Source organism: Podarcis erhardii (genome assembly GCF_964252035.2).
Source record: "Podarcis erhardii genome assembly, chromosome: 3".
Taxonomy (NCBI): domain Eukaryota; kingdom Metazoa; phylum Chordata; class Lepidosauria; order Squamata; family Lacertidae; genus Podarcis; species Podarcis erhardii.
This window is the reverse complement of record NC_138507.1, coordinates 121,606,772-121,632,969: the sequence shown is the minus strand read 5'-3', so window position 1 is coordinate 121,632,969 and position 26,198 is coordinate 121,606,772. Positions and strand designations below refer to the sequence as shown.

Genomic DNA, 26,198 nt, shown 5'->3' with positions numbered 1-26,198 from the left:
AAGTTCTTTCTTCAAATCCTTTGATTTCTAGTTTGATGGGACTATGATCTGAGATAACTCTCGGTTGAATTTCTACTTGGAGGATTCTTGGCGTTAATTCATTTGATATCCAAATTTGATCGATTCTAGACATTGACTGGTTTGGTTCCGAATAAAAAGTAAACTGTTTCTCCATTGGGTGTCGTAGCCTCCAGATATCTATTAAATTGCAGTTTTTGACCATTTCAAAAAAAGTTTTAGGTAATTTTCCTTCTTTTGATCCATTATTTCTCAATCTATCCATCTCTGCTGATATCACTCTGTTCATATCTCCCATCACAATTATCTTCTGGTCTGCGTATTCCAACAGTTTTTCTTCCAAATTCTTGTAAAAATCAGTCTTATTTCCGTTAGGTGCGTAGATCCCGACAATCACTATTTTCTCGCCTTGCCAATTAATTTGAATTGCAATAACTCTTCCTTCCTCATCTTTAAAAATTTGTTGGGCTTCGATTTTACTCCTTACATACAATATCACTCCCCTCTTCTTCTCCTTGTCTGATGATATAAATTCGTTTCCAAGTCTCTTGTTGATCAGAATTTTCCTGTGTCTCTTTGCTACATGCGTCTCCTGCAAACAGATTATGTCTAAATTTTTCTTCTTTAAAAGTTGTTCCACCTTGTTGCGTTTCTTTTTTTCGTTCAGTCCATTCACATTCCAATTCCATATGTTTAAAGCCATATTTTTCAGATTAGATTAATTTGAATAATATATTTTCCTAAATTTTATAATCTTTCCTCCTCTTCTTCCTCCTCTTCCTCTTCCTGCCCTTCCTCATCCCTTTGTTCTCCATTCTTCACCTTCGCAGCGGTGCCTCCAGTTGCTCCTTTCATTTCTTCTTCTTCTTCTGCCGTCAGTTCTCTGTACTTTCTTTGGAACTTGCCTATCTCCGCTGGACTGTTCAGCCGGTGTCTTTTATTCTTGTAGGTAAAGGAGATCCCCTCCGGGAACTCCCATCTGAATTCTATGTTGTTCTTTTTGAGAATTTGTACTAGTGGTTTGTAAGGGTCTCTCCGCTTCAGCAGTTTGATTGGGATGTCTTTAAAAATAATTATGTAAAAACCGTCTATAGACAATCTTTTTTCCCTATTTTTTTGAAGAACCAAATTTCTCATATCTCTATCCTTAAATGTTATCAAGCAGTCTCCAGGATATTTCTTCGCTTTGGTCGTTCTTACCTTCATCCTGAAGGCATTTTGAATTGAGTTTGCCACCTCCACCTCCTGAAGCTCCAGCCATTGTGCCATTTCTCTTGTTAATCTTTGTTTAATATTCTCATTATGGGTTTCTGGTATCCCTCTCATCCTCAGATTAACTTCTCGTTGCCGAAGTTCATTCATGGAGATGGGTTTTATTTTTCTGTTTTTTCTGTTTTTTATATATTGCGATGTGTTGTTTTGTTTTTGTTTAATGTGGTATTTTTACTTTTTCTTTCTGTAATTTTTGAAACGTTAATAAATATTATTTTTTAAAAAAGAGAACAGGATACTCAGCTTGATGGACCATTGGCCTGATCCAATAGGAGTATCTTATGTTCTTACATTCTTAGCAAGGATTGAACATGGAGCCTTTTGAATGCAAAATAAGGCATTCTACCATTAGAAGTGGGCTACCTCTCTCACTCTCTGGATCATCACCTTGTTGTGGTGAGTGGGCTTGCATGTTCCTATGAGCCTTGTGAGCGAAGCCGCCGGGAGTCTCGTACTCCTAGCAGGCTGACCCAAGGTGGTAAGGTCAAAGGGAAGGAGCTAGACCAAGAATGATCCAAGAAGTCCTCAATGGCAGAACAGGCGGATGATAACAAGCGGTATGTTACAATGGCTGTGAAGGTGGATGAAGGTTACCAAAGGTGTCCTGGGCTTTGAAGACACTCGAACTCAGGACGCAAGGGAGAAACGTGCTAGGAGGAAAGAATGCTTGGCAAATCCACACCGTGATCAACTCCTGCCTGGAAACCAATGTCCCCACTGTGGAAGGACGTGTGGATCCAGAATTGGCCTCCACAGTAACTTACGGACTCACTGTTAAGACCGTGTTCATGGAAGACAATCTTACTCGGCTAGGAGGGATCGCCAGAGAAAGAGGGAAAGAAAGGAAAGACCTCTACTTCTGGAAGCAGATGGTAAGGAACAGAATGCTGCCTGTATGCTTCCGAGATGCTACTTCAAATATCCAAACACAGAAATAGTTGAAGGCATGGCATTCCAAAGAGAATTTGAGCTGGCGATCCAATAATTGTAGAATGATTTTTGGACCACACCTGATGTAAAAGTTACTTTCGCTTCTGTGTAAAGTGTGCTCTTCTGTACTGCTGCTCAGAGAGAGCAGACACGCTCACGGAGTGTCTGTGTATAGAAAATGAATAAAGTAGTGTGTAGCTACTGATTGTCTCTTTCTTCTGCAATGGGATGCCAGAAGACGAGTGTGCTCCTCTCAGGAGGGAGGACTGAGGAAGATTTACAGCCAGAGGAAGATTTACACCGGAGAGACTCCTCGGTGTCTTGGGAAGGTGGAAGCCTTCCTGGGCGTTTTTCCAACACCCAGGCCTACTGCATTTCAGCTGGTCTGGAAATAATTTGGAAGGAGAAGCTTAGCAGTTCTTGGGGACACCCCTGGGCTGTTCTACACCTTGTTCCACACACATTGTTGACCCTTTCCCACACTGGGCACCAGAGGCATGTACAGAGACGGCTAACATTGCCTGGGGTTTCTCCTTCGTCTTCTGACATGCTCTGGGCGTGCCTACAATGGACTGCAAAATCAACCCCACCACCCACTCCAGAATTCTGCTGGGGTGGGATCAATCCATTCTGGACTTGGTCCAAACTTTATGGAGCGGAACCAAGAGGCCCTATTAATTTCCTGCCTGCCTGAAGTCGGAATCCATCTTGGATGCACCATTAATTAGGAAGAGATTCACAAAGAGGCTTTAAACTTGCAGCCTCAGCACTCCCCTACAAAAATTAGAAAACTTGAGAGCAATAACTCCTCTCCTGAATATGGCAGGGTTGTCACCTACCCCAGGGGGAGAGGGAGCAGCTGAACATCAAATTAGTTTTGTTTGACCGAGAAAAGAAGAAGACAGACATGAGGGTGTGCCTTACGCCTGCCTCGCTTGCTCGATGGGATCAAAGTTGTCCAGGTAATTGAATCTGATGGTGTCTGTAGGATGCTTATCTGAAGAACGCCAGGGAGGGAGATCTTGCTTTTCCTTGCTCATCTTCTTTCCGAGAGGAAATGCTGACTGGAGGACGGACGGTGACAGGGACTGTTTCACCTCCAGAGCCTCTTTCGTTATAGGCTGAACATCGACCACCACAAAGTCCTCTTTTGGAGGGGTCTAAAGGGATGGAAAACAAGTAGGCAAAATCAATTGTGTGCTGTTGGGGAGGAGGGAAGCCCTTGGATATTATTACAGTCAAACCTCGGTTGTCGAACATAATCCGTTCCGGAAGCCCGTTCAGCTTCCAAAATGTTCGACAACCGAGGCGCGGCTTCTGACTGGTTGCAGGAGTTTCCTGCACTCAAGCAGAAGCCGCGTCGGACATTCAGCTTCCAAAAAATGTTTGAAAACTGGAGCATTTACTTCCGGGTTTTTGGCGTTTGGTAACCGAGGTTGGAGTGTATTATTATTTACATTCCTATACCACCCTTCATCTGAGGATCTTGGGGCGGTTTGCAATATAAAGAAACAAAAACATTAACATAGTAACAAACAAAAACAATACCCCCACCCCAATGTAAAAGGCTGTGGATTGTTTAATCCATGGGGAGGCAAACTAAGGCCCGGGTGCCGGGTGCCGGATGCTACCCAATCGCCTTCTCAATCCAGCCCATGGTCTGGGAAACAGCGCGTTTTTACATGAATAGAATGTGTCCTTTTATTTAAATGCATCTCTGGGTTATTTGTGGGGCATAGGAATTCGTTCATTTCCCCCCCAAAAAATATAGTCCAGCCCCCGACAAGGTCTGAGGGACAGGGGACCGGCCCCCTGCTGAAAAAGTTTGCTAACCCCTGATTAGCTAAAGATTTAGTTAAAATATTTTTTCCTGGCACCTAAACATGTGCAACGATGGCACCAGGCAAGCTTCCCTAGGGAGAGCATAGCACAAGCAGGGAGTCACTGCAGAAAATGCGCATGCTTGTGTTGTCGCTCTCCAGACCTCATGCGGAGGAAGCACACAAAGAAGGGCCTCAGGTGATGATCACAGGGTCCTGTTCATTTGGTTCATATGGGGACAGGCAGTCTTTGAGGTATCACGGTGCTGAGCCATTTAAGACTTCACAGGTCAAAAACAGCACTTTGAATTGGGCCCAGAAACCAATCGACAGTCTGTATTACACATTTCAGCAATAGATGACAGAATTAGGCTATCTCTGCCCAGATAGGTATGCAGCTGTCAGGTGTGCATGCAGGAGCCAAGCCCTGTGACCAATCGGACTTTGCAGGACTGGGGCCTTCAGAAGTTTGTTCTGAAGAGGCAATGTGCAGCCTCACAGGTGAGGCCTATTGGTAACTCACAGCACCTGGTGGCAAGAGCCAGGAAGGGATATAAGGTCAGCATTTCCCTTCGGTTCTTTGCCACAGCAACACGTTCCCTGCCTTGCTGTGTTTGGTTCCTTGCTTCTTGATCCTTGGACACTTGACTTCGTGACCCCTTGCTTCCTGACCCTAGGCTTCTTAACTCCCTGCTCTCTGACCTTGGCTCTTGGCTTCCTGACTCCTGGACTCCCGTTCTTGCTCCCACCCCGCCATTTTGCCCCCAGTCCTGACGTCCCCAGCCGGGACTTTGATCGCCCGTGAACCAGACCGTGACAGCAGTTGGGCCACCAGCTGAAGCTGATGGTAGGGACACCACGCCACCAAGGCCACCTGAGCTTCAAGCGACAAGAGGATGACAGACTGTGCTGGGTCTTTTCATCACAGGCCACTACTGAGCTGGAAAACTGGAGGAGTGGCTTAAGAACATGAGAAGAGTCTGCTGGATCAGACCCATGGCCCACCTGCATCCTCTTCTCACAGGGGCCTTTATATGGACTCTTTGAAGGTACGTATCAGAAGGAAGGCATGTGTGCACTAGGCTGTTAGGGGTTCTAGGTACCTCAAGGGCCAACTCACACTTACAGGGAAAGCCCATGGTACAATTCTGCTGGGACTGCTCCACTTCAGAATGCAGGTCAGTTTACAAGGCTAAATGTCAAAAAGTTCCTGCATATGGAAAAGGCAGCACACCCAAGACGAGGCTAAACTAGAGGTTTCAACTCAGCTCCAAAAACCGTCTCTCAAGGACTGCAGAGGTACCTTAGGGCTGGTGACCCAGAATTCATTCACCACCTCAATGTAGTGTCTCTTCCAGATTCCTTGCTCAAACGGGGTTGGAGAGAAATTGAGATACCACCCAAAGCGCAGACACTTTGGCATCCAGAGCTGATCTAGTTCTGCCAAGTTCTTCCAGTGCCAGCTCACCTGAGAATGAAAAAGGCGCCATTATTATTGTTCTGAGGGACCTATCGGGGCAAAAATCAGAAACAGAGAAGGACACATAATCCAGACGCAAAAACTATTTCAATATATTCAGAAAGCAACAGAGTTCTTAAAAAAAAAAAACCACTGAGTTGGCAACTGCAGTTTTTCCTTGTCTAACCCAGATGGAGGCCTGGTTCACGCACGCAGGAGTGGAGTTGAATTTCAAACAGGTATATCCCTCAGGCATGTGCTTTCCCTCATTTGAATGGGCAAAACTGCAACTCCAACTGCTGTGCTTGTGCTGCTCAAAAGAGGGAGGCTGGCACTACAGGAGAGGAACAACTGCAAGTTGCTGGGCTCCAAACTTTTCTGGTTCATATACTGCATCAACAGACCACTAGTGGAGTTCTGTGTCCAGTCCTGGACGCCACCATTTAAGGAGGATATTGACAAGCTGGAAGGTGTGCAGAGGAGGGTGACCAAAATGATCAAGTGTCTGGAAGCCAGATGAAATATACTCAGAGTCCTGTAGTGATTTCATGCTCTTTATTGCAGCTTGTAAAGCAGTGACTGAATTTCCCCCCAAACCTCAGGCTTTTATATACATTATTTACACGAGTCCCGTCTGATTGGCTGATTCTGCTTCCCTCCTGGAGCCTGATTGGTCTTTTCCTGCAGGCCAATCAGTTGTTGCATTCTAGGATCCTACTTGCCTATTGTTCTAGGAGCCAAGCTTAGTACATAACACCAAACCTAATGAGCATGTGACGTTAACATATGAGAGTTCTGGAGGTGAAATAGTTAAACAGGTTACCCAATCAGGAGCCAGGGGGGTGGAGTCAGAGGGACTATAAAACCAGCTCTGGGAAGGGCGAAAGGAGAAGTTCATTAGGAGGTTGATTGGAGTGGGAGTGAATTGGGATAGAGTTTGTGGGTAGGTTGAGTTAGTGTAGCAAAATAAGCTGAGTCAGGAATAGTTAGGGGCTAGGAAGACAAGTAAATATCTGAGAGGCGGTTTAGTGAGTGAGAGCAGGTAGCAGAAGTTATAGGTCTGGATAGGCACCCCATGATTGTAACTGATTAATACCGTTCGTGAAACCACACGCTTGTTAAACTGCAATAAACAAAAGTTTATGTTCCAATTGAAACCCTGACTGGGCTCCGTATTGTACCAGGTAGGGCCTGGGTGGTGGCAGTGAGAAATAAAGTGGTGGCACAGGGATCAATAGACAGTGAAACGTCCGGGGACCCTATGTGATTGCCACAGAGCACTTGAAGGAGCTGGGCACGTTTAGCCTGAGGAGACTGAGAGGTGATATGATAACCATCTTCAAATATCAAAAGGACAGTCACATGGAAGATGGAGCAAGAGTGTTTTCGCCTGCCCCAGAGTGTAGTACTCGAACCCATGGCTTTAAGTTACAAGAAAGGAGATTCCAACTAAACATCAGGAAGGACTTTCTGAAGGATTAATAATCGTCGGATTATTTTGATTGCTGTTAGCCGCCCTGAGCCCAGCTTCGGCTGGGGAGGGCGGGATATAAATAAAATTTATTATTATTTATTAAGGCGAGAGCTGTTCAACAGTGAAACGGTCTCCCTCAAGAGGTGGTGGACTCTCCTTCCCTGGAGGTTTTTAAGCAGAGGCTGGGTGGCCCTCTGCCATGGATGTTTTAGTTGAGATTCCTGCAGTGCAGGGGGTTGGACTAGATGAGCCTTTAGGGTCCCATTCTATGATTCTACACTCTATGATTATAGGCTAAACATATCCAGCACCTCAAACTTTGCTCTCTCTCCTCTGCATCCTTCCCAACACACTGAGCTTTACCTGAGCACATCGGGAGAGACTACGAGGGTCCAGGAAAGAGAAGATGTAGAGGGACAAAACCCTGGGGAGCTTGGTGGTGAAATCCAGGGCCTCCACTGGAACTCGAGCCTGCAGCTGCTTGACGCAGAACCTGAGCTGCAACAGGGAGCAGCGCTCTAGGAAGTCCAACAGGACTCTTCGCCTCTGGTTGTCTGTCCATTTGTCAAACTGTGGAGGAGGGAAGGGAGAAGAGGTGAGTTGAGGGTTTTGTAGCACCTAGACATGGCGCCACAGAAGTGACTTTCCCACCATGAAGCACTTTGCAAACTAACACATGGACCACATGGACCACATATTGCACTTCATTTTTGTGATGAGGACGCCCCAACCCCCAGGTATTCTGTGTTCTGGCTGCTAAAAAGTACAGGAACGGTTGGCTCTGGTCCATCTTCTAGACCAGTGTCCTGTCTCCATTAGGGAGCGGTCTCCAGCATGGATTGAAAGGGGTAAAGGCCTACTTCTGCCTGATAAGGAAAGACATTCTACTGTATCTGCTCACAGAGACAGAAATCTGTCCGATTCAAGTAGAAGAGTTAACTACCATTGATATATACTGTATAAGGTGCTGTGGGTTAAACCACAGAGCCTAGGACTTGCCGATCAGAAGGTCAGCGGTTCGAATCCCCATGACGGCAGTTCAAAAGCACCTCAAAGTGCAAGTAGATAAATAGGTACCACTCCGGGGGGGGGGGAGTAAACGACGTTTCCGTGCGCTGCTCTGGTTTGCCAGAAGCGGCTTAGTCATGCTGGCCACATGACCCGGAAGCTGTATGCTGGCTCCCTCGGTCAGTAAAGCGAGATGAGCGCCGCAACCCCAAAGTCAGCCACGACTGGACCTAATGGTCAGGGGTCCCTTTACCTTTACCTATAATTATGATATTAATTTTATCATTTGTACCCTGCCCACCTGACTGGTTTGCCCCAGCCACTCTGGGAGACTTCCAACAAATATACAAGCCTTCTCCAACCAGGTGCCCTCCAGATGTTTTGGACTTTGGTACCCAACTTCTCCAGCCGGCACAGCCATCTAGCACTGACAGGAGCTGTCATCCAAAACATCTGGAAAGCACCAGATTGGAGAAGGGTAAAATAAATAGCTTGCTTGCTGAATCCCAGATCCAACTATTGCAAATCCTGTTTCCAGCAGCAGTCAGTGGCCTCTGGGGATCTGGCAGAAAGGACGTGATGTCATCACTAGGGGACACGACCACACATGGGGCAAACCGTCCTTTTTGGGAAGAGGCACATACTTGGCATAAGGTAAAGGTGAAGGTACCCCTATCCGTACGGGCCAGTCTTGCCAGACTCTGGGGTTGTGCACTCATCTCACTCTATAGGCCAGGAGCCAGCGCTGTCCGCAGACACTTCCGGGTCACGTGGCCAGCGTGACAAGCTGCATCTGGCGAGCCAGCGCAGCACACGGAAACACCGTTTACCTTCCCGCCAGTAAGCGGTCCCTATTTATCTACTTGCACCCGGGGGTGCTTTCGAACTGCTAGGTTGGCAGGTGCTGGGACCGAACGACGGAAGCGCACCCCACCGCTGGGATTCGAACCGCCGACCATGCGATCGGAAAGTCCTAGGTGCTGAGGTTTTACCCACAGCGCCACCCGCGTGGGTACTTGACATACTCTGGGACAAAACATGCCTCTCTAAACAGATTAATTGCATGCAGACTTCCACCATTTTTTCCCCTTACATTTTCAACTACAAGTTTTTAAAAATCCAAACATTGCATGGAGGACAGTGCCTTCATAACCCTCACAATGACTACGTGTATTACACAAGGTTGACTCTGTGCTTACATGTCCTACTACAGACTGATCACCTCAAAATAAGCAGTGAAGCACATGGGATTTGCGGATGAGGGAAGAAAATGTCATTTACCCATTTCCCCAACAGATTTCTTCTTTCTTCAAATACCTTAAAAACATTTAAATAAAACACAGTTCACTACAGAGTGAACACAAGACTGAACGAGAAATGAGCAATCAAACCATTAGGCATGACCCAATAAGTGACTCCCCAGGACTACTAAAGGGCAGGAGAGACATAAGAAGAAATTCTAACTTAGAAGTTCTGAAAACAGTCATATTCACTAGGGGGGCGGCGTATGTTCTGGGGCTGGCACATGTGTATACGCAAACTACCTCCTTAGGACTACCCCACACTTAAATAAATAAATAAATAAATAAATATTTTTTTATTTATACCCCACCCTTCCCGGTTCAAAAACCGGGCTCAGGGCAGCTAGCAACAAATTTAAAACACTTTAAAATACTTAATTATAAAAGCAGCATAAAAAACAGTATAAAAACATGAATAACAATAAAAATCAAAAATCAGTTAGATAATCCCCAGGGCTAGCTGGCTAAATTAGTCCTACTTGGGCCAGCAGGGAGACCAGGGGAGAATTAGCTGTGGGTTCCCAGAGTGGGTTACCTTCATAAAAAGGTGAGGGGGAGGGAAAGAAGGGGAATAAAAGATCAGGCTGAGTTCAAATTGAAAGCCAGGCGGAATAGCTCTGTCTTACAAGCGCTGCGGAAGGAGGTTAAATCCTGCAGGGCCCTGGTCTTATGGGACAGAACATTCCACCAGGTTGGAGCCACCACTGAGAAGGCCCTGGCCCTGGTGGAGGATAGTCTGACTTCCTTAGGGCCCGGGACCTCTAAACTATGGTTATTCACTTAGCTATCCTTGCCTTCTGGAACTTGAGCCCTGCATGGGTCTTACCCCCCAAGCAAGACAGAGAGTTTTTTAAGCTCTCTGCCATGCTTACTGGCCTCTGGGAGGCTCTCACAGAGCCATCCAAGATCGCGCAAGATCCTCCAAAAACTCAGCAAGCAAGGCAGAGAGCTTAATAGCTATTTCTACACTGGGAAAACTCTGCGCTAAAAGAGCTTTTAAGCTCCCTGCCTTCTGTGCATTTAATTTGTGTGATTTCAACCGGCCAGCCGCCAAGCCCGTAAAGTTGAAATCACATCACTCACAACTTGGACGCATTTTGTCATCTGCGTACCATTCAACGCAAGGCCTTGTTTGAAGGGCCACCTGCACCCATTATCAACTGTTCTACTTGAAACTAAACTCAGGGGACCTGCCTGTGGCCCCTTCACTGAGATCCAAGAGACTGGCAAGCACAAGAGAGAGCGCCAATTGGGAGCTGCTCCCTGCTTGTACAGCTCCTCCCTAGAGTATTCCCTATTTTAATGTCTTTAGTATGTAGCATTTTAACTGCTGCTGATTAAATGTTTTTTTATTTTTCAATCCCTTTCTTAACGACCCGTGGCATGGAATTTGACATTTTCACAGCTGCCGCACACTGGGTCAGCACCTTCATCAAGCTACAAGCCCAAGGTCTCGTTTTGGGTCAGGTGCCACCAGTTCAGACCCCATGAACTGTGAAATTAAGATTTTCTTGTCTTGACATGAATCACTTTACCCTTGTTTACACTGAATTGCATTTGCCACTTTACTATCCGTTTGGAGAGATCCTTTGGAGCTCATCATCATCTCTCTCTGTTTTGAACAACTCTAAATAGTTTAGTATTGTCGGTAAACTTGGCCAATTCACTGGTCACCCCCAGATTGTTTATGGACAAGTTAAAAAGCATAGGTCCTACCACAGTGGTACCTCGGTTTTAAAGAGTCTCGGAAGCCGAGCGTTTCGGTTTTTGAACGCAGAAAACCCAGAATTGCTTCCATGTTCGAACGTGCCTTGGAAGTCAAACAGCTTCTGCGGCATGTTTTTCTTTTTTCTCCATGTACTTTGCTGACCGCCCTTTGCACCTCAGCTGTCAAACGTTTCGGAAGTTGAATAGTCTTCCAGAACAGATTATGTTCAACAAATGAGGTACCAATGTACCAAACTTGTGGGGGGCTCTGCTTTTTCTGTCTCTACATCAGGAGAACTGTCTGTTCGTTCCTACTCCCTGCTCCCTGTTACTTAACCAGTGTGGATCCACAAGAGGATCTTGCCTCTTATTTGACTGACGGACTTCATGCATCAGGCCTGTTGGCAGACCAACTCTGTGTTACAAAGATGTCTGCAGTTGTGACATGAAGGCTGGCGACATCAATCCTGCCATGTGGGAATCCATAGCTTTCAACGTTTCCCCTTTTTTAAAGGGAAATTCCCTTATTCCGAACAGGCTTCCTCGCAAGAAAAGGGAAAAGTTGACAGCTATGGGGAATCCCCAGCAGACAGTCACAGTGCCTGGAGGCAGATAGTCAGGTTATGCATCTATACCAGTGACCAGAGGAGGAAAGACCGCTGGGAGGAGAAGAAGCGCCATATTACTTATTACTGCAGCATCTGCGACAGCACAACCAGACACCTTCATCTGCCTCTGCTGCAATAATAATAATAAAAGCATAAAATACAGTATAAAACGTGAATAACAATAAATTCAGAATTCAAAAATCAGTTTAGGGGGGAAATCCATCCAATAAGCATTCAGTGTTTCCCAACCTTGTGCCTCCAGCTGTTTTTGGACTACAATTCCCATCATCCCTTGCCACTGGTCTTGCTAGTCAGGGATGATGGGAGTTGTAGTTCAAAAACAGCTGGAGGCACAAGGTTGGGAAACACTGCCTGAGATGATCACCAGGGCTAGTCCTATTTGGGCCAGTGTGGAGACCAGGGGAGAATTAGCTGTGGGATCCCAGAGTGGGTAATCTCCATAAAAAGGGGAGGGGGAGGAAAGGAAGGGGAATAAAAGATCAGGCTAAGTTCAAGTTGAAAGCCAGGCAGAATAGCTCTGTCTTACAGGCCCTGTGGAAGAATATGCCACTCCTGGTTTGAGAGCAGAAGGAGAAACAGTGTTAGAGCGACTGCGTTGCATGCAGAAGGGCCTAGGTTCAAGCCCCAGCATCTCTGGGTAGGGCTAGGAAAGATTCCCTGTCTGAAACCCAGTTAATATAGATAATACAGAGCTAGACGGACCAGGGGTCTGACTCAGTAGAATAATAATAATAATAATAATTTATTATTTATACCCTGCCCATCTGGCTGGGCCTCCCCAGCCACTCTGGGCGGCTTCCATAGAAACCAAAAATACAGTAAAATATCACACGTTAAAAACTTCCCTGAACAGGGCTGCCTTAAGATGTCTTCTGAATGTCAGGTAGTTATTTATCGCTTTGACATCTGGTGGGAGGGCGTTCCACAGGGCGGGCGCCACTACCGAGAAGGCCCTCTGCCTGGTTCCCTGTAGCTTTGCTTCTCGCAATGAGGGAACCGCCAGAAGGCCCTCGGCGCTGGACCTCAGCGTCCGGGCAGAATGATGGGGGTGGAGACGCTCCTTCAGGTATACTGGGCCGAGGCCGTTAAGGGCTTTAAAGGTCAGCACCAACACTTTGAATTGTGCTCGGAAACGTACTGGGAGCCAATGTAGGTCTTTCAAGACCGGTGTTATATGGTCTCGGCAGCCGCCCCCCGTCACCAGTCTAGCTGCCGCATTCTGGATTAGTTGTAGTTTCCGAGTCACCTTCAAAGCATATCTTTCCCAAATTTGTCTCTACAGCCACAGCAAGCGCGGTAATTCTCCAACAGTTTGACTTCACCCCCTGCATTGTCTCCTGAGACAGATAGGTGCAACGATAGGATTCAGTAGCAATTAGCGTTCAGAAGCACACTCCCTCGGAATATGGAGGTCCCACTGCGGCCAACATCTTAGACAGCAACATCAAGACAGCATATTGAAAAGCAGAGACAGCATCTTAAAAAGCAGGTTTCCCACAGACATCTGATTGGCCATCGTGAAAACAGGATGCTGAGCTAGATGGGCCACTGGCCGGATCCAGCAGGCTCTTCTAATATTCTTATGTTCTATCCTTGCTCACTTTGTTGTTTCCGAGGTGTCTACACATATATGGTTGGCTTCATTTAAGATGAAACAAGAAGCACCTGCCTCTGCCAACCCTTTGGTGTGGAGTGTTTCATTATTGTCACAAGGAAATGCTAAACAGATCTGGGATCACATTTTGGTTCAGGGGCCTAAAGGGGGAGGACAGGAGAGCTGTTTGCATTAGTGAGCCTTATAATGCTTTGATCACAAAAACATACCATGTTTGCTTTCCAAGCTCTTATGCGTCCACCTTAGCCGCCTCTTGACACGCTCCATTAGAAAACAAAGCATGTATTTGTTAATCCCTTTTGAAATCATCAGACGCCAGTGTGACCATCCCAACGCTTTTTTCCCTCATAATAGCCCTGTTCAGGGGAGTTTTTAACGTGTGACATTTTAATGTATTTTTTAATCTTTGTTGAAAGCCGCCCAGAGTGGCTGGAGAAACCTAGCCAGATGGGCGGGGTACAAATAATAAATCATTATTATTATTATTATTATTATTATTATTATTATTATTATGAGCATTCAAGTACTGCCAGGTTAGAGGGGGGTCAACGCTGGCCAACTGAGGGCTTAGCTGCTTTTTATGGAGAATTTGTTGTTACTGCTCACCCAAAGGTCCCCTCTGATTGTGTCTCCAATGTAATGTCTGGGGGAAGGCCCATACTTAAATTGACTGAATGACACTCACCTTGTCATTCATCAACTGGTGATTCAGGGGTGTCCATGTGCTCATCTTGGTTTGCATCTTCGGGCCATCCAGGTTCCTGGGAGGTGCAAATGCCATTGCTTTCCTGAAGGAAGACGCAAAACAATTATTTGAGGCATTTCTGCAAATGCTAGAGCCGTGTGCAAAGGCAAAAGTACTACTGGCTCTTCGGCCAATCCCACCGATATTAGAAACACAAACATTATTTTTACAGTTGTGCTTTTTCTGAACACAGAGCAGCCTTGGCCAACCCAATGCCCTTCCAGGTGTTTTGGACTGTAATTCCCATCAGCCCCAGCAGAGCATAGCCATAGAATCATAGAATCCTAGAGTTGGAAGAGACCACAAGGGCCATCGAGTCCAACCCCCTGCCAAGCAGGAAACACCATCAGAGCACTCCTGACATATGGTTGTCAAACCTCTGCTTAAAGACCTCCAAAGAAGGAGATTCCACCACACTCCTTGGCAGCAAATTCCACTGTCGAACAGCTCTTACTGTCAGGAAGTTCTTCCTAATGTTTAGGTGGAATCTTCTTTCTTGTAGTTTAGATCCATTGCTCCGTGTCCGCTTCTCTGGAGCAGTAGAAAACAACCTTTCTCCCTCCTCTATGTGACATCCTTTTATATATTTGAACATGGCTATCATATCACCCCTTAACCTCCTCTTCTCCAGGCTAAACATGCCCAGCTCCCTTAGCCGTTCCTCATAAGGCATCGTTTCCAGGCCTTTGACCATTTTGGTTGCCCTCCTCTGGACACGTTCCAGTTTGTCAGTGTCCTTCTCCAATCAGCAGCATCATGCTAGCTTGGACTGATGGGAGATGTAGTCCAAAGTATCTGGAGGGCACTAGATTGAGGAAGGCCAGGCTATGACTATTCAAAATTGTGAGGTACAGTATGACACAGTTGGACTTGCTGGTCTCAAAGGATGTGATTGTTCAGCAAAGGCAACAAATGTGGTTGTGACTAAATCACAGTGTGGTGTCAGAATGCCCACACTAGGGTGGCACCCTGCATCATTTGTTGTGGGTTCTTTTGGCCTCACCCACCACCCAATGAGTAAGCTATACTATTGCTAAATAAGAGGGTTCAGGGTGCCAGGGTTGCCTCAATGTTTTTTTTAGAGGCACTGCTTGCCTATGGCAAAAGACTTAGATTCATAGTATGTCCCAATTCCTAACAAATCCTGTGAAAGGAAAGGCAGAAGAACAGGCCAGCTGTTAACTCAAAAGCCATAATTTGATAATGTTTAAGAAAGATTAATGCACTGTAATGCTCATATCATATTAGCTAAGGGCATTAGACTGATTTCCTGGATTGTGTTAATCCCGGTTTAACCCTGCAAAAATGCTAAACCAAAGGCCGTCAACAAAAGCAGGCCTGTTTTGTGAATGCCTTGTGTCAACATTACTAGGAATATAAATTCAATTAGGTATTGTCTGGTAAAGCTATTTTATCTCACTCACTCATTCACACCCACACACTTAGCCTAGAGACCACAATCCACTACATGTTGACTTGATCATGGTGTTGAATTTTCCTTCTCTAGGGAGGGGAAAATGCTGCATCTCAGATTACAGAAATGTTAACTCAACGGAAATTAATAAAAAGACATGTCTAGAGCATCTGTACACCAGGACTTGAAACTGAGGTCACCTATAAAGCTACCATACTCTTGGCAGTTGCCCTGCAACTATGGAAGCCTATTCCACTAGACATTTATGAGTATATTCAGTAAGAATATAAGGAGAAATAATAATAATAATAATTTATTTATACCCCACCCATCTCGCTGGGCTTCCCCAGCCACTCTGGGCGGCTTCCAACAAAATATTAAAATACAGTAATGCATCAAACATTAAAAGCTTCCCTAAACAGGGCTGCCTTCAGATGTCTTCTAAAAGTCTGGTAGTTGTTGTTCTCTTTGACATCTGGTGGGAGGTTGTTCCACAGGGCGGGTGCCAATACCGAGAAGGCCCTCTACATGGTTCCCTGTAACTTGGCTTCTCGCAGTGAGGGAACTGCCAGAAGGCCCTCGGCGCTGGACCTCAGTGTATGGGCAGAACGATGGGGGTGGAGATGCTCTTTCAGGTATACTGGACTGAGGCCATTTAGGGCTTGAAAGGTCAGCACCAACACTTTGAATTGTACTCAGAAACATACTGGGAGCCAATGTAGGTCTTTCAGGACCAGTATTATATGGGCCCGACGTCCGCTCCCAGTCACCAGTCTAGCTGCCGCATTCTGGATTAGTTGTAGTTTCCAGGTCACCTTCAAAGGTAGCCCCACGTAGAGCGCATGGCAGTAGTCTAAGCGGGAGATGACCAGAGCATGCACCACTCTGGCAAGACAGTCTGTGGGCAGGGAGGGTCTCAGCCTGTGTACCAGATGGAGCTGGTAAACAGCTGCCCTGGACACAGAATTGACCTGTGCCTCCATGGACAGCTGTGAATCCAGAATGACTCCCAGGCTGTGCACCTGGTCCTTCAGGGGCACAGTTACCCCATTCAGGACCAGGGAGTCCTCCACACCCACCCACCTCCTGTCCCCCAAAACCAGTACTTCTGTGTTCTCAGAAAGTTCTGGATCAGGCCAACGGCTCACCAAATCCGGCATCCCCTTTTCACAGTAGCCAATCAGATGGTTGTGGAAAACCTGCAAGGAGGATTTGAGCACAAGAACAACTCTACCTTCCTGTTGTTTCCAGGAACTGGTATTCAGAAACATTGAACAGCCGTCCTGGTTAGTAGCCATCGAGAGGCCTTTCCGCCATTAATTTGTCTGCAATATTCTTTTTTTAACCCCCACACTTGGCTCAGTGGCCACATTCCTTCTGTTGGGGTGTCGGTAGGGAAACTTTAAATTACTGGATTCTAAATGTTAAGTGGCTGGAAATTAATCAAGGGACCTGTCTGGACTGCAGCGCCTGTACAGGCACCAGGTAAAAGGTAAAGGTAAGGGATGCAGGTGGCGTTGTGGTCTAAACCACTGAGCCTCTTGGGCTTGCCGATCAGAAGGTTGGCGGTTCGAATCCACACAACGGGGTGAGCTCCTGTTGTTCTGTCCTAGCTCCTGCCTACCTAGCAGTTTGAAAGGAAGCCAGTGCAAGTAGATAAATAGGTACCGCTATGGCGGGAAGGTAAACGGCGTTTCTGTGCGCTCTGGTTTCCGTCACGGTGTCCCATTGCGCCAGAAGCGGTTTAGTCCTGCGGGCCACAAGACCCAGAAAACTGTCTGTGGACAAACGCTGTTCCCACGGCCTGAAAGCAAGATGAGTGCCGCAACCCCATAGTCACCTTTGACTGGACTTAACCATCCAGGGGTCCTTTACCTTTTACATTTTACAGGTCCCAGGTTTGGTCACTAAGGGTGCCTAAAGAGCTTCTCCAACTTTTGGCAGTTGCTCGGCAGGTTATGGAAGCCTCTTCCACTAGTCATCCATGAGCATTTTCAGTGGGTCTGCAATGTTCTTTTTAAAATCCATTTTAGGAGGTGGTACTTCATTCTAGGGGACGCGGGTGGCGCTGTGGGTAAAACCTGAGCACCTAGGGCTTGCCGATGGCATGGTTGGCGGTTTGAATCCCCACGGCGGGGTGAGCTCCCGTCTTTCAGTCCCAGCTCCTGCCCACCTAGCAGTTCAAAAGCACCCCTAAGTGCAAATAGATAAATAGGTACCGCTTTCTAGCGGGAAGGTAAACGGTGTTCCGTGTGCTGCGCTGGCTCGCCAGAGCAGCTTCGTCACACTGGCCACGTGACCTGGAAGTGTCTCCGGACAGCGCTGGCCCCCGGCCTCTTAAGTGAGATGGGCGCACAACCCCAGAGTCGGACATGACTGGCCCGTATGGGCAGGGGTACCTTTACCTTTACCTTACTTCATTCTAATGGGACGCGGGTGGCGCTGTGGGTTAAAACACATAGCCTAGGACTTGCCGATCAGAAGGTCGGTGGTTCGAATCCCCATGATGGGGTGAGCTCCCATTGCTCGGTCCCTGCTCCTGCCCACCTAGCAGTTCGAAAGCACGTCAAAGTGCAAGTAGATAAATAGGTACCGCTCCGGCGGGAAGGTAAACGGCATTTCCGTGTGCTGCTCTGGTTCGCCAGAAGCGGCTCAGTCATGCTGGCCACATGACCCGGAAGCTGTACGCCGGCTCCCTTGGCCAATAAAGCGAGATGCGCACCACAACCCCAGAGTCGTCCGGGACTGGACCTAATGGTCAGGGGTCCCTTTACCTTTACTTCATTCTAGGAAAGTCGCAGGTGTGCCATATTCATATACATATACATACAAACACACACAAAATCACACACACACACACACAGAGAGAGAGAGAGGGATAGAACATAAGAACATAGGTAGGCCATGGAGGGAGAAAGGCAGCATTTGAATGCAATAAATAAATTCAAAATTTCCTTTCCAATAGCTGTCTGACAGAAATGCCAAAAATGAAACGGCATGCGCATTTCCAAGTCCCCCAAAGCTGCTTCTTCTAGCCAGCTTGACAAGGGCCTCGAAAAGCCTGAGCGCTATTGGGCCCGTGAATTAAAATGATTATTATTACTATTAACACACTGACCAGATGCTTGGAAGCTGTGGCTGGATGGTTTCGTGGGAGCCGATTGAAACTAAATCCTTTGAAGACAGAGGTCCTATGGCTAGGTCGGGATGGTATGGGGATGAGGGACCAACTGCCTTCTCTTGTGGGGGCCCAATTAGTGCCATTGCCTTCCGTTAAGAGTTTGGGTGTAATCCTTGACGCCTCCCTTTCCATGGAGGCGCAGGTTACAGCAACAGCCAAGGCGACATTTTTCCACCTTCGCCGCATCAAGCAGTTGGTCCCTTACCTTTCCCGCCCCGACTTGGCCACAGTGATCCATGCGACGGTCATCTCCAAGCTTGACAACTGTAACTCGCTCTACGCGGGGCTGCCCTTGAAGCTGTCCCAGAAACTCCAGCGGGTGCAGAATGCTGCAGCGAGGCTCCTCACGGGGTCTCTGCCATGGGAGCATATCCACCCAGTGCTTTACCAGTTGAACTGGCTCCCGGTGGAGTACAGGGTCAGGTTCAAGGTGCTGCTTTTGACCTTTAAAGCCCTTCACGGCCTAGGACCCTCGTACCTACGGGACCGCCTCTCCCGGTATGCACCACGGAGGACCTTAAGGTCCATAAATAGCAACACTCTAGAGGTCCTGGGCCCTAAGGAAGTCAGATAAGCCTCAACCAGAGGCAGGGCCTTTTCAACACTGGCCCCGGCCTGGTGGAACGCTCTGTCTCCTGAGACCAGGGCCCTGCAGGATCTGAGTTCTTTCCGCAGGGCCTGTAAGACAGAGTTGTTCCGCCTAGCCTTTGGCTTGGAGCCAATTTGATTCCCTCCCTCCCTCTCTCTTTTTTTTCTTTTCCTTCTCCTCCTGCGATGAGGCTACATTTTAATATTTTAATGTTCCATTATTTTAATGTTGTATTTTATTTTTGTTTTTAAGTTGTAATCATTCATCTTGTTTTTATTATTGCTTGTAAGCCGCTCTGAGCCCGGCCTTGGCTGGGGAGGGCGGGGTATAAATAAAAAATTATTATTATTATTATTATTATTATTATTATTATTATTATCACCAATGGCTAGTCTGCTAGTCGCTTTACCTTGCCCAGGAGCCACCCCGAAGCTCCTCGCAGCCAACGAAGGCACCTCCCTGCCTGCCCCTCCTTGCCGGGCCTCAAGGGCCGCAGCGACACGCGCACACGCATTCACACGTGCCTTTTTCCCCCCACTCCCGACCCGCGTGTCGCGCGCAGGCCCCTCACCTGAACTCTCGCCGCTTCTCTCCGCCCACCTTGCCGGGCCCCCCCCCGTAGCCGGCGCTCTCGACACGTGTCTGCCCGCTTGCTTCTTCTTCCCACCTGAGGCGATGCGAGTTGACAAGGCCGCCGCCGCCGCCGCCCCTTGCGAGTCGGTCCCGTTCGCCATGGAAACCGTTGCCTGGCAGCGGCTACGGCCAATCGGAAGCCGCCCTCCCGCTCTGGCGTTCACCTTCTACCTAGCAACCGGGCGGGGGCTGGCGCGCGATTGGCTGGCTTTTTTTTCTCGGGGGCGGGGCGGAAGGCGAAGGCGGCGGCGGCGGCCTGGGAGGCGGAGGCTCCTTCATTCGCGCCCCTTCAGCCGCCGCGCCGAGGAAGGGCCGGCCAGCGCCGCCTGAGGGACGCACTCAGGTAACGGGGAAAGGGGGGGGGACAAAAAAAGGGCCGGGGCTACAGCTAACAACCCCCCCCCGCCTTCGCCTCAGAGAAATAAAAAATCACCTCAGTGAAGGGGGGGGAGGGGCGCGCCTCACACTTCTTTTCTTGGGGGGGGGGCGGTTAAATTCCTGTCAGGGACCGACTCTTTCCCCTCCCCCCCCGCCCCCGAGAGGATCGGCTTCCTCACACCTGCGCGCGCACGCGCGACCCCTTCACCTCCCACCCACATTAAAAGACAATGAAAGTGGGGGGGGGGACAACGTTTCATGGCAGGATTTCCTTATAGGAGCGTCTCCCCCCCACCCCAGTCCTCCTTTTTTTTCTTATTTTTTCCTCAAACGCTCCCGCGCGTGGGGGCGACGAGGTTTATTTTTATTTTATTTTTTATGGGGGGTGGGATTCGCATCCCCCCCACCACCACCATAGGCACCGACTCCCACGGGCCAAGGTCCCTTCGGCCTCTCTCTCCCCCCCCCCAATAAAATATTTGAGGGGTGTCTGCCCCCTCCCTCTCCAAGCTTGAGGGCCATTGCCATTCAAATTGTGTGTGTGTGTGTGTGTGTGTGTGTGTGATGTCACGTGATCAATTATATTTTACTGTTTTCATGGGAAATTTTATGTACAACATATGTGATCAGTTATGGGGGGGCTGTGCTTACCTGCCCCCCCACAATATTTTAATTCAAGTTGGCACCCCTCCCTCTCTCCTGGTATTGTGTCCAGGTCAAAGGGGGGGGGGGGTGGGCAGGCTTTGAGGGTTGGAAAGGGTTAAAGCAGAGGAACTGGGTGGGTGTTTTTCAGGCCATGTCTTTTTAGGAGGGGGGAGGGGGTTGGTGTGTAGGAGGGAGACCCCTCCTCACCCAAAGAAGGATTAGGGAGGGTCGGGTCTCCTCCTCCTCTTTTGCATTGTGCCCCCTTCCCCCTGCATTGCATAGGTTGGGGCCGGGTAGGTGGCCTTCTGAAATTGCAGCTGATAATTATGTTATAATTAAACATTATTTATATCCTGCTCCCCCCCCCTTTTCTTCTTCTGTCTGATCGAGGGCCTGCAAGGCAGCTTTGCCGCAAGTTATTACAGACTAATGAGCATAATAAGGTTGAAACAAAACAAAAAGGTTGTGGTGACTGATGAAGACTCAGGCCCTCGTTATTAGTAATTAATGCGCTTTAGCTTGCCCTGCTGCTTCCTCATCAGCCAGAGAGAGAGAAGAGAGTTGTTTTGATAATTTCCTCCTTATTTTCTGACCAATCCCCCCCCCCCCAACACATGTACAGGCACTGAAATACTAGTTATGCAGGGCTTGCTTTCATAGCCATGGCATTGTGTTTTGTGGGGTAAGCCTGGGAGGTTCCCAGCCTTCAAGGGAGGTGTTACTTCGGAGAAAGTGTTGGCAATTAAAGGACCCTGTTGAGAAGTAGGGGTTTTAAACCACCTTTATGTATGAGGGGGGAAACCAGAATAAATGAATGAACAAATGCTAAGGGGACACTGTTTTCCACCTTCTTCCCCCAAAAGAAAGGAGATGGGTGGTGGCAGCAGAGGAGAGCCTCTTACTGCCTTCATTGCATCCTGGACTTCCCTTTGAGCGGATTACTACTGCAAACTGAATGCTGATCTAGGCAGAAACCTAGCCTTTCCGCCAACCATGCACCCTCCAGATATGTGGGATTGCAACACCTATTATGTCTGAGGCTGGCGGAAGTTATAGTCTCTAAAACATTCATTAGTATATTGAGAAAGATGCATAAAGTTGCTTAATCAAAGAGCTGTGTACATAATAACATTGTAATAAAACACAGCTAAAATCTGCAATACCATTGAACAATATTCATAAAATAGTTATCATTAAGGCACAGAAAATGTCAGCCAAAAATGTAAAACGTACATAAGTAACTAAAGGATATTTACTTGCTGAGGTAAGTGTTCAGAAAGTGCCTAAAACAATAGAGTTAAGGTGCCTGTCAAGTGTCAATAGGCAGAGAGTTCCAAAGCACAGGTACTTCCATACTAGAAGTTGAGCTCACAAATGCAGAACTGACATTACAGTACATAGCATTTGTGAAAGTTCCAAGGAGTAAGTGGTCAGATGGACACCAATGGGGCAAGGCTGTCCCTTAAGTAAAGGAGGGCACTGAGTTGAGAAAGGCTAGGATAGTCTGATCCAGGAGGGCAGTTTTTATATTTTTAAGACTCCTTAAAAGGTGTGTCAATTTTGCAGATATCAGCCCTGCCCAGTGGCGTAGCGTGGGTTGTCAGCACCCGGGGCAAGGCAAGTAATTTGCGCCCCCTAACCCGTGGATTTGCACCCCCAAACCCGTGGATTTGCGCCCCCTAACCCTAACCCCCAGATGTTGCGCCCGGTGCGGCCGGGCCCCCCCTGCACCCCCCACACTACGCCACTGGCCCTGCCTTCTTTGCATCCTCACTGCTCCCTCAGAGGGCCCCAGAAGCAAATGAGTTTTGTTAATGTGTTCTCACCATGCTTCACCACCTCCCCTGCAACAATTGAGGCAAAATGTTTCTCTCTAAGGAAACTGAAGTACTAAATATCCAGAGCTGAGGAAAGTGACTGGAGCTCTCCTTGCGGAATGGGCACTGAATGTAGTGTGGTCAAACTTTTTGTGTTTCTTATACGTAATTTGTAGGAGCGTTGTGTTGATGGGGGAGGGATGATGGAGAACCTCTCCATAGAATCATAGAATCATAGAGTTGGAAGAGACCACAAGGGCCATCGAGTCCAACCCCCTGCCAAGCAGGAAACACCATCAGAGCACTCCTGACATATGGTTGTCAAGCCTCTGCTTAAAGACCTCCAAAGGAGGAGACTCCACCACACTCCTTGGCAGCAAATTCCACTGTCGAACAGCTCTTACTGTCAGGAAGTTCTTCCTAATGTTTAGGTGGAATCTTCTTTCTTGTAGTTTGGATCCATTGCTCCATGTCCGCTTCTCTGGAGCAGCAGAAAACAACCTTTCTCCCTCTTCTATGTGACATCCTTTTATATATTTGAACATGGCTCTCATATCACCCCTTAACCTCCTCTTCTCCAGGCTAAACATGCCCAGCTCCCTTAGCCGTTCCTCATAAGGCATCGTTTCCAGGCCTTTGACCATTTTGGTTGCCCTCCTCTGGACACGTTCCAGTTTGTCAGTGTCCTTCTTGAGCTGTGGTGCCCAGAACTGGACACAGTACTCCAGGTGAGGTCTGACCAGAGCAGAATACAGTGGCACTATTACTTCCCTTGATCTAGATGCTATACTCCTATTGATGCAGCCCAGAATTGCATTGGCTTTTTTAGCTGCCGCGTCACACTGTTGGCTCATGTCATGTCAACCAAGACTTCACTTCAATACATGGCAGTATAGGGAGTGTATCTCCTCCCAGTATACGGGACACATAATTCCCTGGAGAGGTAAGAGAAATCTACTCCGTTGCAGCAATGACAGTTTAGTGTGGATTTCTTTTTCCCTTGTTGGTACAGCTGGGGTAAAAATATGCCTACCATTTGCATTCCTTGCAAAAGATTATCCTCTCCTGGCTTCCATGTTCCATGCTTTTCTTTCCTCTTTAGAATTAAGACAAGGGCCCAAAGGATAGATTAAAGTCTGCAGTTGTTGTGTTACCTCTCCCTGGAAATAGTGGGGATCAGAAGGATGGGGGTGGGGACAGTATGAACCTTCAGGGTAGAATGGTTTAAAAATTAGAAATCTGACTATAATCATTGGAATAGATTCAGAGGGATTGTTTTCTTTTGTACCGAAACAGCCGTTGGAATAATTACTGCAGATAGCACTTTGCCATTGAGCTGCTAAAATCCTGCAGCAGTTAAGGATTGTGTTGGGTGAGCACATCTTTCTGGGAGGTAAATAAATTCTCTTCAAAAATTCTAGAAATTTATCATGATTGTTATTCATTTTTGTTAGTCACCTCTGTTTACACTTGCAATAATTCTTTTTGTAAGTTTAGGAAAGTGGCAGGCTTGCATTCAGTTGGTTGAAAATGCAAGTGTATAGTACCTTGTTAGCTTTTTCTCTTGTTATGATTTAAGTGCTATAAATGATCTAGGTTTGTATATAGAGGATGATTAAGATTTTGGCATGGTAAATCTTTATTTGCATAAGGTGGTTTGTTCATGCTTGCTATATTGTGTTTAAAAACAGTACAAAAGTCATGTGAGAAGAAACCGAGTTAACACCCAAGGAAACTAAAATTGGGGGGTACCCATGGATCACCAGCCTTTATTAATTGTAGTTAAGATATCTGTGTGGTCAGACTCAATCCAAATATTTATTGGATTGCCTCCGTATTGCCATTGCCTCCTGTGTTCTTTTCTTCTTGGCAAACTACTTTTAATATGGGTTTTTAAAATCTTTGACAGTGATGAATTGTTTGTGTTGTCCAAAATAGCCAAACTTTGCCAAAATAATCAAGTCTTGAAAGCCCTTGAAGCATATTCAGAGAAAAGTGACTAGGGTGGTGAGGGGCTTGGAAACCCAGTCCCACGAGGTACTGGTTGAAAGAGCTGGCTTTGTTTAGCTGGAGAAGAAGAGGTTAAGGGGAGGCGTTATAGCTGTCTTCATATATCTGAAGGGCAGCCATGCGAAAAAAGAAGCAGACTTGTTCCCAGTTGCTTCAGAAGGCACAACAGGAGCCCATGGGTGGAAGCGGCAGGGAAGTAGATTTTGGCTAAACGTTAGGAGAAACTGCCCAGTAGTAAAAGCTGGAGGTGATGGGCTTTCCTTTTCTAAAAGGGTTTAAGCAGAGGCTGTGTGGCTATCTGTCAGGGATGTTGTAGTTTCATCCTGCATTGCAGATCTGCATTGAGCAGAGGGCTGAACTTCAAGGTCTCTTTATAGCTACAGTACAGAATATGATTCTATTAAATACTCTTTTCTCCCGAATCAGCTGCCATTTGTTTCATAAGGAAACGTTTTCACAGTCTGTGACCCTGGTGATATGAGTCCTTTGCCTTCTATAGACTGCAGCTATCAACCAGAGATTTTGCTTTGAAATAGCCGTATAGCAGTCTACCCTAAGTGTAATCCATAAATCATAAGCTGTTTAGAAAAAATGGAGGTAGTAGTAAAGCTAAAGCAAAAAACATCAAGCCTCATAAATCTTGAGACATGATGAGCAGTTTCAGCTTCAGACTACATGTTTGGACTGATTGAAAGCTTGACAATATCTGGTAAAATGTCTGGTGTACTTGCACACATGATCAGTAGAAAACTCTCTGTCAGTGGGGTTTGCCTTTGGATTTTATTATTTGTTTACTGTATTTATGCAGCGCCTTTCTCCTTGGGAGAGGAGAAGCCAAGTGCTAGTTGATCAGGCTGTCTCTTGCTATCATTTTTCAGTTGTGCTTTGCACTTTTCTCCCAAAGTTCTATGAGAGCCCATGAGTCATAACTAATAACTTTCTTTGAATGGTTAGCAATACAGTTTTAACACTTTTATTATTTTGTCTTTAGAGTGCTTCATGAAAGAAGAGAGCCTGTCAACATGGGGTCTGTTTGGGAGTGCGGTTAGACGGCCAACTTTGATGACCTAATACAACTTGCATGGCAATATGAAACAAAAGGCCAAGATGAAGTACTTTATTAGTGCTTTGGGGATGAAAGCCTTCTGTGGGACTCAGCTAAGTTGCATCGATGCAAACAAACAGCCTTTCTCTGAAGAATCTTAAAATGAAGACCTGAAATGCGGATGAATCAAAGAGTCTTTCGGTCTCTGAAGAACCTGACCGTGGTGCACAGATACCCAGCAAAGTCTACTAAATAATCTGGAGAATCTCATGATTGCTGCAGAAAGATGGCTGCAAGCTGGGTCTTCCATTGTCTGTGGCTTTTGGCTGTTCTGATAGGATGCACAGGTGGCCACAGCCAGTTCTCATGTGAGCCCATCATCTTGAGGCTGTGCCAGGATCTTCCTTACAACACCACTTTTATGCCTAACCTTTTGAACCATTATGATCAGCAAACAGCAGCTCTAGCAATGGAGGTAAGAGTTAACTTCCGCCTAAATGTACGATAG

The 26,198-nt window shown here is 47.1% G+C and overlaps 2 protein-coding genes across 9 annotated transcripts in view; one reads left to right on the top strand and one right to left on the bottom strand.

The window, feature by feature from the left end:
• The window catches only part of FBXO16 (F-box protein 16), a 34,900-nt gene extending 14,975 nt beyond the window's left edge, over window positions 1-19,925 (bottom strand). For 3 of the 5 annotated variants that reach the window (XM_081854890.1, XM_081854892.1, XM_081854894.1), the window contains exons 1-6: window positions 19,734-19,881; window positions 13,919-14,021; window positions 9,263-9,298; window positions 7,337-7,543; window positions 5,344-5,508; window positions 3,145-3,380 (exon numbers count right to left, since the gene is read on the bottom strand). In XM_081854890.1, coding sequence (XP_081711016.1) covers window positions 3,145-3,380; window positions 5,344-5,508; window positions 7,337-7,543; window positions 9,263-9,298; window positions 13,919-14,014 — 740 coding nt within the window. In that variant the 5' untranslated portion in view covers window positions 14,015-14,021; window positions 19,734-19,881. Of the gene's footprint in view, window positions 1-3,144; window positions 3,381-5,343; window positions 5,509-7,336; window positions 7,544-9,262; window positions 9,299-13,918; window positions 14,022-19,733 lie in introns of all 5 variants that reach the window. The other 2 variants (XM_081854891.1, XM_081854893.1) reach the window with 2 other exon arrangements.
• A 108-nt stretch (window positions 19,926-20,033) lies between these two features.
• FZD3 (frizzled class receptor 3) overlaps window positions 20,034-26,198 on the top strand; it is a 25,821-nt gene continuing 19,656 nt past the window's right edge. For 2 of the 4 annotated variants that reach the window (XM_081854717.1, XM_081854714.1), the window contains exons 1-2: window positions 20,034-20,138; window positions 25,637-26,165. In XM_081854717.1, the coding sequence (XP_081710843.1) occupies window positions 25,977-26,165 (189 nt within the window). In that variant the 5' untranslated portion in view covers window positions 20,034-20,138; window positions 25,637-25,976. Of the gene's footprint in view, window positions 20,139-23,505; window positions 23,579-23,931; window positions 24,029-25,636; window positions 26,166-26,198 lie in introns of those variants that run through there. The other 2 variants (XM_081854716.1, XM_081854715.1) reach the window with 2 other exon arrangements.